The sequence below is a fragment of the Pangasianodon hypophthalmus genome, chromosome 16, assembly GCF_027358585.1.
Source record: "Pangasianodon hypophthalmus isolate fPanHyp1 chromosome 16, fPanHyp1.pri, whole genome shotgun sequence".
In the NCBI taxonomy this organism is placed as follows: Eukaryota; Metazoa; Chordata; class Actinopteri; order Siluriformes; family Pangasiidae; genus Pangasianodon; species Pangasianodon hypophthalmus.
Genome location: NC_069725.1, coordinates 19,382,871 through 19,400,184, shown reverse-complemented (window position 1 = coordinate 19,400,184; position 17,314 = coordinate 19,382,871). Strand labels below are relative to the sequence as shown.

Here is a 17,314-nt window from a genome sequence, read left to right as displayed (position 1 = left end):
AGAGAACAACCTCAGGGGAGAAAATAAAAGAAGCTTGTTTGATTCAGACATGAAATCTATAATGTTGTGAGGACACATAAATTATAAACCAATATATATATAACGTAATAAATGCATTTACAAATATGTACAGCAAATTACATGAGCAAAATAATGGGTCTCGCAACACAACAGTTGGTGTCTCTTTAAAAGAGGTTATACAATATTTCACCCAAGTCCTTATTCAAGTGGCTGCCTGGACATAAACTTCTCTGAAATGGGATTTATATCTTCACTGGCCTAGTAGGGATAACAACAACTGATAGAGAAAATGGAAAGATACAGGAAACCAATTTAAGATAACCTTGTTCTGTGTAGGGATTAGTGATATAATATTACAATACTTAAAGAAGAAAAGTATCTCATTCCAAACACATACATTTAAAAATTAAACATTTGTTAAAATTTATGGAGGAAAAGCTGTCTGTAGGAGATGAAATATCTAAAATAGGGATCCAGATCAAAGCTTGGAAGAAACATTGGAAATGTCAGTCTACACTTACAGTGCTACTTCATTTTTAAACATTCAAAAGTATTCAACACTAAGTGACAGTAAGTGTACAAGTTACGATAATTAAATTACATAAGAAGCTGTAAGCACTCAAGACTAATAGCTGCCATCATATAAACTAAAAGAGATGGGTTAAACATCTTAACAGGCTTCTCTTTGCTTCTCAAATCCATAGAATTATGAAATTCCGACCACATTAAAAAAAGACTAATTCTATATACACAAGCTGTAAGTGAAGAATGAGGCCAGTTCACTACCTTCTCGAGCAAGGCCTACAGAAATGTATGTGTGATAGCAAGCTCTTTATGCAAAATGACCTAATTTACAGGGATGGATCAGCGACTGGGTCTATTAGGCAGATGTCCAGGGGCCCTGCCAACTAGCAGGTCTCCAACAAGGATAGATTTGAACTGAATGATTAGTCTGATTAGCCATTACACCGTCACACAGCAGTGAGTTAACAGAACCCAAGCCGATGAACGTAAAGTCACAGAATATGAAATAAATTCTTAAATATTACTGGTGTGTGGGTCTGAATTTGTATCCAGTGAGTGGTCAGTTAGGGCGAGAGAAGCAGATGGAAAAAAAATCATAGTAGACTCACACTATGTGTGTTGATGAAAAGAAGAAAGAAGCCAAAGAATGTTCATTTTGCCTACTGGGTTGGATTCAAAACAAACTCCAAACTAAAATTGGCCAAAGAAGACTCAACATGCTGTCACTGCTGGCCATTGAGTTGGAGCTTGTTAAAGAGCTGGAATTTGGTGGATTTGGTGAAAGAGTTTGCGAGTAGAAAAGCAAGAAAGAAGCCAGTTGCCTAAAGTAAGATTCTCTTCTGCATAGCACCTGCACAGTTCCTGCCCAGGGGTCCAGGATTTACTAATCCATCCCTGGTAATAAAAAAATATACTGTGGTATGTTCAAAGTGCTATTCTTTCTAGGCTTCAAGCTGGGATTTGTGTGAATCAGTGCATGAGAGTCTCTATGCCCACAGAGCAAGGCTCCTGTAGGTTCGGCCAGACGAGTAGGGGCAGTTGTAATGACAAACACAGGACCTGATCATCATGACAGCTTGGCGGAGCAGGCGGCCCCCTGGGCAGCGGAAGGTGACTGGGACGGTGTGGGCCCGATAAGGCGTGCAACATCGGCCATCAGTGCAGAAGCCACAGTAACGTGGACGGTAAAATTGTGTGCTATAGCAGCCTTCATGGAGCAGGCGTGTAGGAACATTTGACCTGTAGCTTGATTGGCATCTCCTTGGCCACTAATGCAAAAAAAACCATAAAGCAGTAATGCATTATTAGTGTATGCTTCCTCCTCCAATGTGGATGTAATTACAACAATAAAACCACAGCAAAAAAAAATAAATAAAAGGGATGCAATTTCATGGCTTTCAGTATCTTTTTTTTTAGCATTTTTAAGTATTTCAAGTGTTAGCACTGATGTTAAACAAATCATGGCTCACCACTGGTGTTTGATGTGGCAAAGCCTGGCATGGTCGGATTTTACACAGCCTGATCTGCTGCTCAATTCTGCAGGCTGCATTCTGGTTGCTCACGCGTGTGGAGATCCCTGGGCCACAGGTACGTGAGCAGGCACTCCACTCTGAGCTCTGATATATACAGTTTAAACTGGGGCTGGCTTGGTGACCAGGAAGTGCAGGCAACACTTGGGCATGTCTGTAAGCTTTAACCATAATAGAGTTATCAGACTTATTCAACTCCTAATGCAGTAAAAGCTACTAACACAAACTGAACTGAAATCCAAAGAATAAATCAGACATGTAAACATAGACGAAAACATAAATATGAGATGACAGATCAGAATTTCAGCTTTTATTTCCTGATATTAACATCTAGATGTGTTAAATTACTTACAACATGGTACCTTTGGTTTGAACCTACCCATTTTTCAAGTGATCAGAAATATTAGAACATGTGACTGACTGATAGGTGTTTCTTGTTACCCAGGTGTAACCTGTTAGATTGAATGTTTAAATAAGTAATAGCTCTAAATGTCTACTCTTGGTTTGAGTCCTGGGTTTTGCCTGTGAAGAATGCATTTGTTGTTAAAAAGGATAAACCAACATGAAGACCAGAGAGCTGTCTATGGGAGAAAAGCAAGCCATTTTAAAGCTGAGAAAATAGGGAACATTTATCAAAGCCATTGCACAAGCATTGGGCATAGCCAATACAACAATTTGTAGTGTCCTGAAAAATAAAGATACCACTGGTGTACAAACAGGTCAGCCAAGGAAAACAACAGCAGTTGTTTGTTCATGTCAGAAACATTGCGAGAGCTGTGAAGAAAATCCCAAAAACAACAGGCAGTGACATCACCAACAACCTACACAGGCCAGGGATGATGGTATCCCAATCCACCGTTCAAAGGAGACTTAGAGAGCAGAAATACAGAGGCCATACCACAAGACGCAATCCACTCATCAGCAGAAAGAATCAGACGCCCACATTTGAATTCACAAAGAAAGAGATGAGCCACAAAACTACTGGAACCAAGATTAACCTCCACCGAAGTGATGGAAAGGCCAAAGTGTGGAGAAAGAAAGGATCTGCTCATGATTCAAAACATACGAGCTCATCGTCATGGTGGAGGTAGCGTCAAGACTTGGGTTTGCTTCTGGAACAGGCTCACTAATCATTGTTGATGATATAACTCATGATTGTAGCAGCAAAATGAATTCAGAAGTCTACAGAAACATTCTGTCTGCCAATTTACAGAGTAACCCCCAAAACAAACAACAACTCAAAGAATCTGGCCTGGAAAATCATCACAAAAGAAGAATGCAGTTTGATGATGTCAGTGGGTTTCCGGTTTGAAGCAGTTATTGCAAGCAAGGGATATGCAATCATTATAAAGTGTTATTTACTTTAATTTACTTCAAGACTATCAGTTCCTATACTTTTGCTCACCTAAAAATTGGGTGGTCTGCCATCAAAGTACTTTAAAAACACAAATGTAAAGTATAAAAGTGCTATATATAAAAAATAATACTTAAGTATAGTACTATTTGTGTATAGTACAATTACTTAAACATTTTCCACCCCTGGTAAATATATATCTTTACTGTGGTTACTGAACAATTGAAGATGAAGAACTGAATAATAAGCTGGTAGATTATGAAGTTAAATTTCACTTATGTGAGGCCTCTATCAGCACTTTGAACACAATGCTGGTAAAAATCATCATCTGATAAAAAGATAAGAATGGAAAGTTTTTTAACCGCACTGAAGAGAATGAGCTGTTCATTTGCTAATCTTGCTGTGCATAACTGTGTAATATTCCCTACACTGCATACAAGAAAACTGTAAAATGTGCCGTTGCTGTTGGCCTGACTTGGGTGACATTGTTGACATTGTTTGCAAGCCCCCTTATGTCCACTCCATGGCTGGCCAATTTTAGACATTAATTGCTGGCTTGCACAAACACGAGTCTGGTTATGAATCATGGAAAGTTTCTGGAAGCAGTCGCTGTTTGGGCGGTTCAGCTTCATCTTGGCAAGACATTTTCAACTGAATGCTTAAGATCTCACAATAAAAAAGCTCAGACTGGAATGTGACTAACCGCTCTTAGATAAACCCTGCAGTCGTGGTTTGTGTAACAACTGGGAAAAAAGACCACCATTTTATGATTTACATTTGATGAAAAATCCCACAGTTAGTGGGAAAGCTAACTTTGTCTCCAGATACTTGTGAAAATTACTGTCTTGTAAGAATGCCTTGTGACATTCTCTTAAGGGCCTCATTATCCCTAAGTGAATAGAAAAATAGTCTTACTTAAAAGGAAGTGGCTTAAATATAAATGATAAATTATCAATGAGATATTTTTGTTAATTGGTATACCAGAGTGCCACTGAATTCTTGATTCTGCTTGGTCAGAAGGTTTGGATTAATTTTCTATTACAGCAAGCTGCAAGGCAAATCACAGGTTTATGTTAATGCACTTGCTCTAAAACTTTATCATATCTGTAGTAACAGCTTGCACAGTGACTTGTATGGTGGACACTCCACATAAACAGATTCAAAATATATGTAATCATCGAAATGGTGAAATTTTCTGTAAGGAGAATTTTAAAAAATGTATTGATTTTTGGAAGGAGTCTCTATTGTCAGTGCTTTATAACAGTCCTTTAACAGTTCTTTTAAGTTTTTCGGACACAGAAAAATTTTCAGGATGGAAGGCTTTGAGGTTTCTTGGTAACATGACAAGCTGTTTTTTTTGTCTTATTAAATTCAAGCAAGAAAAAAAAAAGGCTGGTGAGGGAACGATGGTTTCTAGCTGCAATAAGGTAAGTGATAACAGGAACTAACTTGTTTTGTGGACATTAAATGTAACTATAAACGGATAAAAAGTATGACATGGTCGTTATTAAATAAAAAAATTGGTAGTGCTTGTAAATTGCTGTGGTATAAGAGGAATAAAACTTGTTGGCGCAAGCTGTTATAGAAAAGAATTTGCGTTGGGCCACATCACAACACACGGTGTTGATTATTTTCCTATGACAGCATGGCACATCATGTTTTATTCCTCACTTAGTGTCTTTCTAATGAGTTAATAGTACATATAAAGATGATCTGTTATTCTCCAACTCCAGGTTGTTCATTTATGAGAGTTGCAAGCTCAGTTCTAGCATACCCCAGTGATTCTACTCCTGTTGTACCATGTATTTAATGTGTACTGTCTAGTTAACCATACTTTCATGTGCATTTATGAAACTGTAGGCTGGCACTAGACTTACACTTGTTAAGCTTACACTGTTTGAACTGAATGTGACCAGTATACAGAACCTTTTATCTTACAACACAATCCATGCCACAATATTAGGCTTTATATGTAAATATGGACGAAAGGACAATACGTTTGCTTTATTTCACCTCACCTGCTTGAGCATCCTGTAGCACACTGTTGTCCAAGTTCTCACACACCCACTCCTTACAGCACTTTCCTGGCAGCTGGACCTTTTGAGGATATGGGCAGTCTGAGCTGGGCAGACGGACATCTAAACTGCACAGGGGCACGCAGGTCACTCCTCCACCTGCACATTTGCACTGGGTGTTACAGGATGGCTGGAACACCTCGCCCTCCTGATAAGAGATGCCATTCAGCTCACAACCCAGCTCTTCCTGACCTGAGCGTCAGAGACAAGGCGCGTTAGAATACAAAATATAGAGCAAAAGTATACACAAAAAACATACTGAGGGATGAAAAGGTGAATTGCATGTGCCCAAATATGAATATTTATTGAAAAAAAAACACCTTCTAAGGAGCTTGGACATAGTCACAAGTGTTACTAATGTGCACAATGACAACAATGTTACAAAAATGAACACTGGATGTTGGACATGTAATGTTATATTACATGCTATGTATAATTATATGGCAGTATGATGGTATAATATAACATGGAAACCTAAAATACCAAAAATACCCTATGCTATATTGACTATTATATAACACAGAGCATTCAATTCTTAAATCTGATTGGTCAGAAGGTGTGATTAAATTTCTGTTCTGGCTGTTATTCAGCTTCCACAAGGACTTTTATGATGGATGCTCCACATAAATGGATTTTTAAAAAGATGTGTAATTGTTGATATGGTGATGTTTTCAGTGAGGAGACATTATTAGCATTTTTGGAAGGAGTCTCCAGTCAGAGACAAAGCTGTTCCTTTAAGCTTTCTAACACAGGAAAGCCTTCTGGAGAGAGGGCTTTACAGGTTCCCAGTAAAACTTTGGGGTTGATGATTATTTTCCCATAATATCACATATCCCTAAATATAGTCTAAGATTTTTACGATCTGTTTAGCCTACATGCCTATATGCCTATGCCAAATGTTTTTTTTATTGTTTGATAAACTACTGTACAAAAGTGACCTATTAACAAATTTATTTTAATTAATACTACATCAGTTATTTTATCAAAAATAATGTAATAGGGAATTGCTGCTATAGTGATATACTACATTTATTTTTTCTATAATAATATTTTTTTAATTTACTGTGATATTAGATTGTATGATTATACAGCTCATATAGTTTCACATCAAGTCTCCACAGTGTAAAGGAAGTAAGAGCAAGAAAGTTGTTAAGACATTTTGAGGAGGGGCCAGTGCAGGTAAATCCTCACACAGTAGCCCTATTTGTCCTCCTCCTTGGAACTATGCTTGCTAATTATGTTTACAAATCCTGTTTTGGATGCACACTGAGACATGCTGTTCAGCACAAGGCAGGAAATCTCACTACTCACTGACACACTCTCCCGGATCTCCAGGGAAGCTGGCACTGTAGTCACATTCCAGGCCATGCTGCTTGTCACACACGAGTATGTCGGTGCAGGCTTCACCCTTCTGGCGAGCACACACTTGGCAGCATCCACATCCGTCCAGGACGAGAGCGACGCCATCAGGGCAGGCTGGCACAGAGCTGTGACACTGGCATGGCCTGGTACACTTTTGACAGCATACCTACAGTGGTAGAGAGGAAGTGGTTTTACTATGAAACCACCACATGCTATACGTGCCACATGGAGACACAACTTAAACTAGGTCATTACCCAGGACTTCTTTAAGGATATTTATCTTTGTAAGACAGACGGCAAGAACTTCAGAGCAGCCCAATTCAGATGTTTATTGCTGAATTGCCCAACCACCTGGCCTCAGTTCTCCAAAAAAAAAACAATCAAAAAAAAAAAAAACCACAAGGAACAACCATAAAAGTATATACATCACTTTACTAAAACTTTGATACACTGAAACTTAAGGAGGCTAAAAAGACAAAAAGATCTCCTGAAAACCAGTTTTCAGTCTCTAGAGGCAATAAAAATATGCTCTCAATAAGAAATGACCAAAACATAGACTAGATCTGGTGTGAAAGTGCAGCTTTGATGCACTATACATGAAGCACAACACAATCTGACTCATAGTTTCTGTGTTTCAACTGACATTTACAACTACTAAGCAGAAACTTCAACAAAACAATAAACTATAGAGAAAACACTCATATCTAGAACCCAACCTTAAACATAAAAAAACAACTTTCTATCATACACAACTTCCACTGTTTAATCCCAACTGAACTGGCAAAAATTAAACAAGCAGCATGAATGAATTACCTCAACACCTCAGATCTCCCAGATAGTGTATCAGGTGGAGAGAGAGCTTCTCACCTGGGAGCACAGGTACAACAGTAGTGCCCGTGCCAGCAGAGTGTATGTGTTTTGCACTTTTTTGTCCATCCCACTGTCCCAACGAAGTATGCTGAGCTACTAGTGCTGCTGTTTGCTCACTGGCTGGCTCTGAGCACACTCACTTTTATAAAGTCCCCCCCTCCTCCTCCGATGTCACGGCCTGTCTGTGGTGTAAACAGTGGCTGGCCAGTAATCAGAAAATGTTTCAAATTCCACATCCCTGCTGGCCAGGTCCGCTCTCCACTTCTTTCCTCCGCACAGCTACACTTAAACACCAAAAAACAAGCTGCGAAGCAAAAGCAGGCGCAGCATCGGGATTTGTTCTTGGCTGCCACAACACGTTCCTGCTAAATGAGTCTGATAAGGTGGTGAGGCTTCAAAGGATTTGTCTGACGATCAAATGCTTATGGTTAGGTGAGGAGCATTTCCTAAGCGCTCTGGAATGTGAGTTTGAGTCAGTGTTATGCTAATGGAAAACACATTTAATCAAATGGGAAACATTTATAAAGACTGAAAGTGAAAACAAAGACCAACAGATGTGCACATAAAAGAAATAGAAATAGAAGAAATTTAGTACAAATTATTTCCCACCATATGATACTGGAGATTTACAGGAAATACAAAGCAGTTACAGTAATGTTTGAGTTGTTGAAACAAGTAGAAATGACTCAGTGGGGCACATTCTTACACTCTTGAATTGCTACTACATTAGTAAGGAACCACATTTTAAAGTATTAAAGTTAAATGCTGAAAAACAAACCTGTGATATCTTCCCAAACCAGAAATCTTTACACATTTTGTTCAAATTAAGTGCCCAGGCAAATAACCATATAAAAATTCATGGTGACTGGCTAGAAACATTGTTTTAAATATAGACATAGACAGTGGAAATTCACCTTATGCTAATCCAGATGGGACCCATGTGGTCTGCCAGATACAGCAAAAGTCAAGAACATGGTCTGGTCTCAAAACTTTGGTCCTCTCAGCTCTCAGGTTTATTTTGCTGTACTTTCCAAAACTCACAAGTTTGGAATGTCCCAGAATAGTGGAGTGTTACTGTGTAGGGAAGTTTTGGCATTAGGACATCTTAATTCAAAAAGCAGACCATCCGTTGGGAAGCATTTTGTCCTCTGATGTTAGGGAACTTTTGACTCACTATTTAGTCAAAAACCCATATAAAGTTGGACAAAGAAGTTCAAATATTATTTGTCCTATACATTTTTAGATAAATATTGACCAAAATGGACTGAAACATGCTTTGGACCAATGTGGATGCCCATGAAGAAATTGTTGGCAATTTCAAAAAAAAAAACAACACCTTCTTAAAACACAGACACTGTGGCCATACAGTCTCAAAGATAAACCTTTTTTTCTTGTTACTGAGTTGTTAACATCAAGCATCCAGGTTTTGTACCTTTAGTATGTATACTTTTATCTGGAAACCTTTAAAAATAATTTAAGGAACATAATTGGACCTTAAGGACTTCTACTCTAAAAGCTAAATAAAGAACACCACATGCACTTTCCTAAGTAAACGATACAAGGCACAAAACATGCATCCTAGATGGTGCCATTTTAGGGACAAGGAAAAGTACAGTTTGGTTCATTTCTGGGAGTCCATTGTCAACTCCAAGACAAGTCCAAGGCCAGGACTAGCTGAGATCGAGTCACGGCTGATTATTAAAGGGGTTGAGGCCAAGTCAAAATCAAGTGCAAATGAAAGTGTGACCAATCAAGACTGAAAACCATCAAATCCTTTTTGAGGCCAAGCCTTTCCTTCAACTAGTTGGCTTCATTTGTGCATTGCTTCAATGATTAGGCTATGTGTGCTAGAAGAAGGAATTACTTCTTTTCAAACTTTGTGTATTTGAAAAGAAAAGAAAACACAAACATTATTTGGGACCAGATTAGACAAGACCATTGCCCAAGACCGAGAAAAGCCCAAGTCAATACAGAAAACTTCTGGAGACCAGACTCAAGTCCAAGATCAGACTCGAGTCCTAGAACCCCTACTAAACTGGCAGAACTAAAATAAACAGGTTACAAAGAAAATATAAAATATGCCCAGACAGTCACTTTTATACTTAAGCTTAGGACTTATAGGGTTACACATCTCAATCTCAATCTCAGACAACCTCACCAATAGGGTGAAAGCTATTGGAATGATAGACTGTGATTCATCCTAATATGACAGTCAGTAAACTGGTTGTGAATAGGAACACTCCTAGTGTATACACTTAACCCCTCCTTTGGCATCACATTGCAAATCTTGTGAGAATTACCTGAAGTGATGAATGAACGGCTCTGGACAATCGCAAGCAATGAATGGCGGATTGTTCTGTACTTATGAAACCGTCATAACAAACTTCACATGGCGAAGACATGTCAACATTACATGCCGTGAGGAAGATTCATCGTCTTGTACATAGAATTTGCTGTTACTTTTAAACATAAAACACCCATTATAAACAAAGTACAGTACCTGTTGTTAGGATGTATGCATACATGCTCAGTGTCTCATACAAAATACTGGCCTGTGGTTTTTTTTTTTCCACATTTTCTGTTTCAGCAACTCTATATCCTACCAGACACTCAGTTCCCACAACTTCTGATTAAGAGGAGCACTGTGATTAATCAGTATGTAAGACCAGACAAAATACAAGTCAGTCCTTTCTAGACACTAGCTCATTCACTCCTAAAGTATTATAAACAAGGCTCTCGAATTGCGTGTAAGAACAGAAGAATGTGATTATCCTCATATTTGCAACACGTCTGCACCAAAGTCAATAAGGAGAGGGAATTAAAAACAGATGCCTGTCCAGTCTTTTTTGTCTATTCCACACCCTTATTCCTTACATTTGTAGAGTGAAATCTAATGTGACAGCATAGTGAAAATTTGCTTTTTCTTACACAAGGGGTTCTAAGGTTACAAAAATGTAGTGGGCTTAAGCAGTAATGTAATGTTAGTTAACGTCTGAACATACCTGCTGTGCAAACCAGGTGATTATTGGGTCTTGGATGCATCCCTGAAAGTGTTGTATGAGGATCACTTTCAGAGTTTTCACATTCTTAAAGTGCACACTGTGCTTCTTTGTGCTTCCTTTGGCTAAAGTTTAAGTTAATGGAGGTGGTGGGGTACACTTGCCAACTTTCCTGGTTCTCTGTGTAATGTCACTCAGTTTTCATCATCTTACCCTGGTGTTGTCCCCAAGCTTGAAATTTCCCTCTTTATTTTCCTGTTTAAGGCCAAATTTCCAACGTTTTTTTTTTTAATTTTTTTTTTATGATCCCAAAAAGCTGCATGAATCTAGCCAGCTAACATGATCTGATTAATAGAGGAAACCTACTTGCATGCAATGTCAAAGTCAATCTACCAAAATTGGCACTATATTTTATCTAGCAACATCTATGAAACCCAAAACATTTGCTTTTGGCAAAATTTCCCTTTTAATGACGTCTAACGGTTGGCAAGTATCTGGTAGGGCTGCATGGTAACACTTATATTATTGAGCTTGTGTCATAAAAAAGAGTAAGCAAAGGAAGTATCTCTCTTATATCATTCTTATCCATTTGTTTTTTTTGAATGGCAATCAGTGCTGCATTACAGATGATTGAGCAACTGCATTAGGTACAATTAAACAGGTGATTTCTAGCTTTATTTCATAAGCAGGAATTTTTTAAAGCATTTAATCCCAGCTGTACCCCAGATGTGCACAACTATGTGAACGCGCCATCTTCCAATATGGTGAGATACTCGCCAAGCTTTAGTCGGCAGCCTGTTGTGCAGAGAGGAAACAGTACAGGGATTCCTCACATTCTATTAAGACGTGTGAAAAGGCCGCAGGAGCGTCACAGGAAAGCCCTGGATGTGTGATTAGGACCAATGTCTCAGGTAAAGGTCAGCTAGTGACGCAGACATGGAAATGTATCTGCTCCTTGCAGGATGGCACACACCCACACTCCCACCTGGATTGACAGCTTTATGGACATTGCTTTGCTGCTACCGGAAAACGTGCATCAAAAGGGTGTGAATATTGCTGTACAAGCTGAAAAGTCCTCATGCCAGCCATCTAGGGTAAACCCATCAAGGGTGACTTCTTCTTCTTCTTTTTTCTTTATGTGATTGTATTAGTCTGTTCATGCATGGCTAACATTTTGTCCTTTGATGCAACAATATGAAAAAAACTCAAAATAAGAATCATTGGAAAAATGGAATTCATAGCTCTTTGCTATTACAACAGTTGAACCATTTATACACAACATTACAAACAATGTTTGTACATACAAACACAGCCTCAAATGTGAGATGCTTGGTCACTACACAATAATGTCCAGAGAACTTCTCCTACTTTAACAGGTAGAATATTATGTGGTGGGAAACTGTCACAAGCATTCGACCAGGATATGGATAGCCCTAGGTTTGAATTTCTCTCAATCTCTCTCTCTCTCTCTCTCTCTCTCTCTCAGGAAAATGTGATTTAGTATAACTGTGATTGAGCAACATTTGACCATACACTGTGATCCAAGGTGACTGATCTTCAAGCCAGAGATTCAATAGGGATTCTGGGAGTTTATCATTATTACTAAGTAATTCTGGGTGTTCAGTAGGTAATTATAAAGTCAACATTTTTGGGAGTTAGTCATTACGAAGTCAGAGATTCTAGGAGTTCATTAGGGATTATTAAATCAGAGATTCTGGGAGTGCATTAAGGACTACTAAATCAGAGATTCTGGGAGTTCATTAGGGATTATTAAATCAGAGATTTTGGGGGTACACACATGATATCTTTTGACTTTGTACTTATAAATATTAATGAAAAGGTATGTATTCATAAGCACAAAAACATGTATATAAAACAAAATTGATTTGAAAAAAAAGGATTTGAACACCACAAATTACCAACATTAGTACATTGTTTCAAAGCTGTGGTTGCCAGTTACAGCTTCGAGACCTCTACAAAAAGAAGTAATTTAGTTTTTTACAGCATTGTGGATCAATTTTGGCCCACTCCTCTTGGCAAATCATCTTCAATTCTTCAAGATTACGAGGGTACCTCTGTTGGCCTCAAAATTTCAAAATCCTCCATAAATTTTCATTGGGATTCAAGTCAGGAGATTGGCTAGGCCACGCAGGCCACGGGCTGTCGTCCTGTTGTAACATCTATCTTCCCACCAGATTGCGTTTCTTGGCCTATGAGATTAAATTCTCCTCTGTGACCTGGTACATCTCTCCATTGATGTTTCCTTCAATGATGTGTAAAGGCCCAGTACTGTTTGCACAGAAGCAGCCCCATACTACTACTGCACTACTGCAACATTCTTGCCTCCCTTCCAAATGTTTACTTGCCTCCATACCAAAACAATCTCCAGAATACAGTGCATCCGGAGTTCTCACTCACACTAAAGGTTCTGCTCACATCACCCACTCTCTGCACTGGTCATCCATCTCCTACCATATTCAATACAAAACCCAAACAACCTTCTATTCCTACAAAGCCTTACATGTCTATACCCCAGGTTATCTGACTGAACTCTTACTTCCATATTCCCCACCTATGTGTTAAGGTCATCTGACTCCAGTTTACTCACAATCCCTAGATTCGTACTTTCCTCCATGGACGGCAGGTCCTTCAGTGTTGGTTCACCCAAGTTATGGAATTCACTTCCACAGACCCCTTTGAGAAATCTCCCCCATTTCCTGCTTCAAAACACAACTCAGATTCACTTCACTTGGTGCTATCATTCCCTGATTGTACCTGAGTAGCTCCAGTTCTGATTTATCTAAATTCTTTTAGATTTGCATCTCTGTGCTTATTTTTTTGCACAGGAGTTCTGCATGGTGTGCAGTAACAGGGATGATTTCAGTACAGTTCATTTCTAACTGTTCATTTCTAACTGTCCTGCTGCTTTCAGGTCGTCCTGCAACTCTTTTCAAGTGACTGCCTGCTTCTGTCTTACCTTCTTTACCATCGGTCTGAGAGTGCGTTGTGAAATCTTGCGTGGCTCACCTGTCCAAGGATGATTAGTTGTAGTTCCTTGAACTTTCCAACAAAGTTTTTTAAAAATTTTTTAAAAATCAAATCAATTGTACTGACATGGATATTTACGTTTTGGCTGTATATATTTTTACAGTCGAGTGTTGTTTAATAATGTTGTCCCTGAGAACTTTAGGAAGCTCCTTCACTTTCACCATGATTGCTACTTGTTTCGTGAAATCTTCCCAAACTACCAAATTGCACCAGAAATTTTTTGCAGCATTTATATCTAGAACCTAATTTATTTTTATGTAGTCTTTACATATACTGTACAGTGTATTTTTTAATATAGTGTACAAATACTTTTTCTCTAACAATTTTGTTTATTAAACATAAGTATCTTTGCTTTATTCTTATTAATACGTACTCTTTTGTTCGTATTTGCAAGTGCAAAGTCAAAATACATCGTGTTTGTAATATATATGCTGTGCATCGAAATATGAACTGGAAGTATATTAAATAACAAAAATAAAAATGTCTGAATACTTATTTCCCCTCACTGTAATTACAAGTTCGATTACAAGTAAACATTCTTGCGAATGTAATCATACGCATGAAGATAATTCCAAGTGTAACCTGAAAAGAAACTAAACAAATTGGTGTTTATTTGTCTTATAGACAGAGCACAATCCCTAACGCATTTCTTTTTACAAGTATTTGGGAAAGGTGTGACTTGGCCATAAGAATGGACATAAATGTTCAACGCAGTTTCCAGAAGTCAGTGGGTTATTTCCAACTCCTGCATAGGTGGGGGGAAAAAAAACCTTTTTAAATTGTATTCATCTATTTTTCATTGGCGACTACGTTACAAAAATGACAGTATGATGTTTCACTCTAGATTGTTGTTTCTGTGTGAGTCATTAGTTCAGTGTGGGTTTGTGGGACTCACAGTAAAAATACATTTATGGGAATTTAACTTGAACTATTTAAAATAGCCTGGTGTCTTAAAAAAACATACAAAGCAAACACAAATTCCCGTCCTTTTCTAAACCTTAAAATAAAAGAGAACAAATAAACATGGAACAAGAGCTAGATTCAGTGTCCTAACATGTGGCTGGAGTGTCAATATTTTTTAACAGAGGATGTGCACTCAGGAAGTGAACAAGAACTTCTGAGACATTTGAGAGGTCAGTAGCTTCCTGCCTGAAGCATACCAAATGAACGGGCTAAAATGTTCCGAGGTTTTCATTAAACGGCATGTAACTCTTCAGTGGCAGTCATTAAAATGTTTGGTTAGAATGTTTAAAATAGATTGTTTTTATGCTCCATGGTACTCTACCCTGTTTTTAAAAGGTCTAGTGACCTTCTGCACCTTAATAGAACATTTTTGTTACTGAATCTATGGAATTATGTAGAATTTTCTGCAAACGAAATGGACATTTCTGCAAATTCCCACAAGTATGCACATAAATGGTCGTCGATAAAACACCAGTTGATTTGGCAAGCTATTTTTGAACTCCAAAGTTTCAGCGGAGGGCAAGGACAACAAGTAAAAGGCTGGCAGACAGTGGTGGCAGCAAGGAAAACCACACACTAAGGGGAAAAAGACATAAATAAATGTCCTGGAAAAACTAATGTTTTCACATCTGCTCAAAAGCTTTCAAATCTATGCCCTCGCAGCACGGGGAGCACGTTTCTCGTCAGCTACCACATTCCTGACACCTATTAGAGCATACTCATGTATGACACAATTAATGATATGTTTTTGTTGGTTGTGCAATGGAAAAAGGTTTCATGCTCACTATGTCATTTCCAAGCTAAATACAAAGCCTGCTTTAACCAGTTCTCTGATGTAGGAGTGCAGAAATAAGTGTTGAAAGCAACAGCTGTTTTGAGATCACATCTGTAATGAATGCTACAATGCCTTTGTTTTTTTTTTTTTTTTAAATGATATCCAACTAACTGTGTGCATTACGCATTTATTATTTTTCAGTTGCAGAAAAGGAAGAAAATTATACTATTTAGTATTTGGTAGCTTATGGTTCTGTGGTTTAACCAGCAGGAAGTTGCATATAACATCATCAGAATTTTATCATCAGTTATACCATGACACACACACACACACACATGGGCAATTTTGCATAGCCTATCCACATACATGCATCTATTTTGTGGGATGGGCAGAAACCAAAGAACCCAGAGAAAGCCCACACAGACACCGGGTAGAGAAGTGAAACTGCCTGCTGCACCACAGTGCCACCCATCTGCATGTTTTAAATGAAATCTGAAAACATATTAGCCTATATTTATCCTCGTACAATCTTGTTCTGTTGCATCATCTGCGTAGATGAAAACAGTCCCTCGGTTCATTGTGCGTTCACTTCTGCTGCAATGCTGGCATCTAGTGGCTACAACTTAAAGTCAACTGCCATAATTTTATCTTGATGCCTCCAAAGATGTTGGTTGGTGCTTACCTAACTACTACCGAGAAACGCTGCTATATGAGTAACAGGAAACCATGCATTTGTAAGACACCAAGGAAGGCATGAAAATGCCTTGCATTAAAGACTGAATACATGCAGGTCTACACTAAAAAAATTAGAGCTTGCACAACAAACAAAAAATATCTTAGCACCAATTTACTTGCACTAGCTTTTATCTTGTTTACTCGATTTCTGTAAATGGTGTGTGATTAAGTTATACTGCCTGGCATTCTGTTGTCAGCACTAAATGAAATATTCAGTTAAGATAAGATCAGAATGATTATTGTACTAGAAAGCTAGAAGTTGCAACTAATCTTGAACAAAACTCTGAGTTGTATAATAATTGGAAGTAACATTACGTTCTGTTGTTAAAGCATCAGGCTCTGCAATAAAACAACGAAGCTGCTTAAAAGAGAAATACTGTAAAAGCAACATGAGCTTTATTTCACTAAACTCGTGGACTCTGAATGTATCAAATAAACTTGATTGAATGTACATTAAGGACCAGTCACACATTTTTTCAAGATTAGAGAGCAAGATTACATTCATTTCAATAAGATTCAATAAGATTTGTGTTGAGTTAGTTTGAATAAAGTGTGTTGAGTTAATGTTTTGAGTAGGTTGATTTATACTTCTTTACTATATTTAGGTAGCATCACAGAGAAGGGGTTTGTGGGTAACCACAGCTCACAGACAATCACAGAGGGGCCTAAATATCACATGCGTCTTTTATGTATGTGTAAAAAGCTCTTAGTAGGTGTGAGAGTATGTTACACAATGTCTACGTTCAAACATTTTGTAAGTTTCAAATAAGTTGATCCAGTGTTTTGTAGTGGTTGTACTCAATTACAAGGCATAATTTGAACGTCATATTTAAATAAAATGCACCGAACATTTTTACACCCTGTGGTGGTGTAGCAAACCTAGTTACAGTAACAGTGTATTTATAGGAGATGAATATTCAAGTGGTGGATTACAGTGGAGCAGACAGTGATTGGGTTGCACACCAGGAACCATGAGCCACCCACTGTCTTTAAGAGTGGCAATAATTCTGGTGATGAGTAAACAGCTGATAACATCAACAAAATAGACTTTATCTGAA

General features: G+C 38.1%; 1 protein-coding gene across 1 annotated transcript; it reads right to left on the bottom strand.

Annotated features, from left to right (window-relative positions):
• Positions 1-34: 34 nt before the first annotated feature.
• Positions 35-8,000, bottom strand: ccn5 (cellular communication network factor 5). The gene is made up of 5 exons (XM_026920209.3): positions 7,734-8,000; positions 6,816-7,032; positions 5,448-5,696; positions 2,016-2,236; positions 35-1,814 (listed from the first exon to the last, which is right to left on the bottom strand). The coding sequence occupies exons 1-5, from the start codon at positions 7,800-7,802 to the stop codon at positions 1,533-1,535; spliced, it is 1,038 nt and encodes a 345-aa protein (XP_026776010.1). The 5' UTR covers positions 7,803-8,000; the 3' UTR covers positions 35-1,532.
• Between the last annotated feature and the right edge of the window lie 9,314 nt (positions 8,001-17,314).

Bases quoted from the DNA above. Each gene is read 5' to 3' on its own strand.
- ccn5 (XM_026920209.3), bottom strand. From the start codon at position 7,802: ATGGACAAAAAAGTGCAAAACACATACACTCTGCTGGCACGGGCACTA. The intron at 7,033-7,733 runs GTGAGAAGCTCT...CTACCACTGTAG, and splicing joins TGTTGTACCTGTGCTCCCAG to GTATGCTGTCAAAAGTGTAC. The intron at 1,815-2,015 runs GTGAGCCATGAT...TTTTTGCATTAG, and splicing joins TGCCACATCAAACACCAGTG to TGGCCAAGGAGATGCCAATC.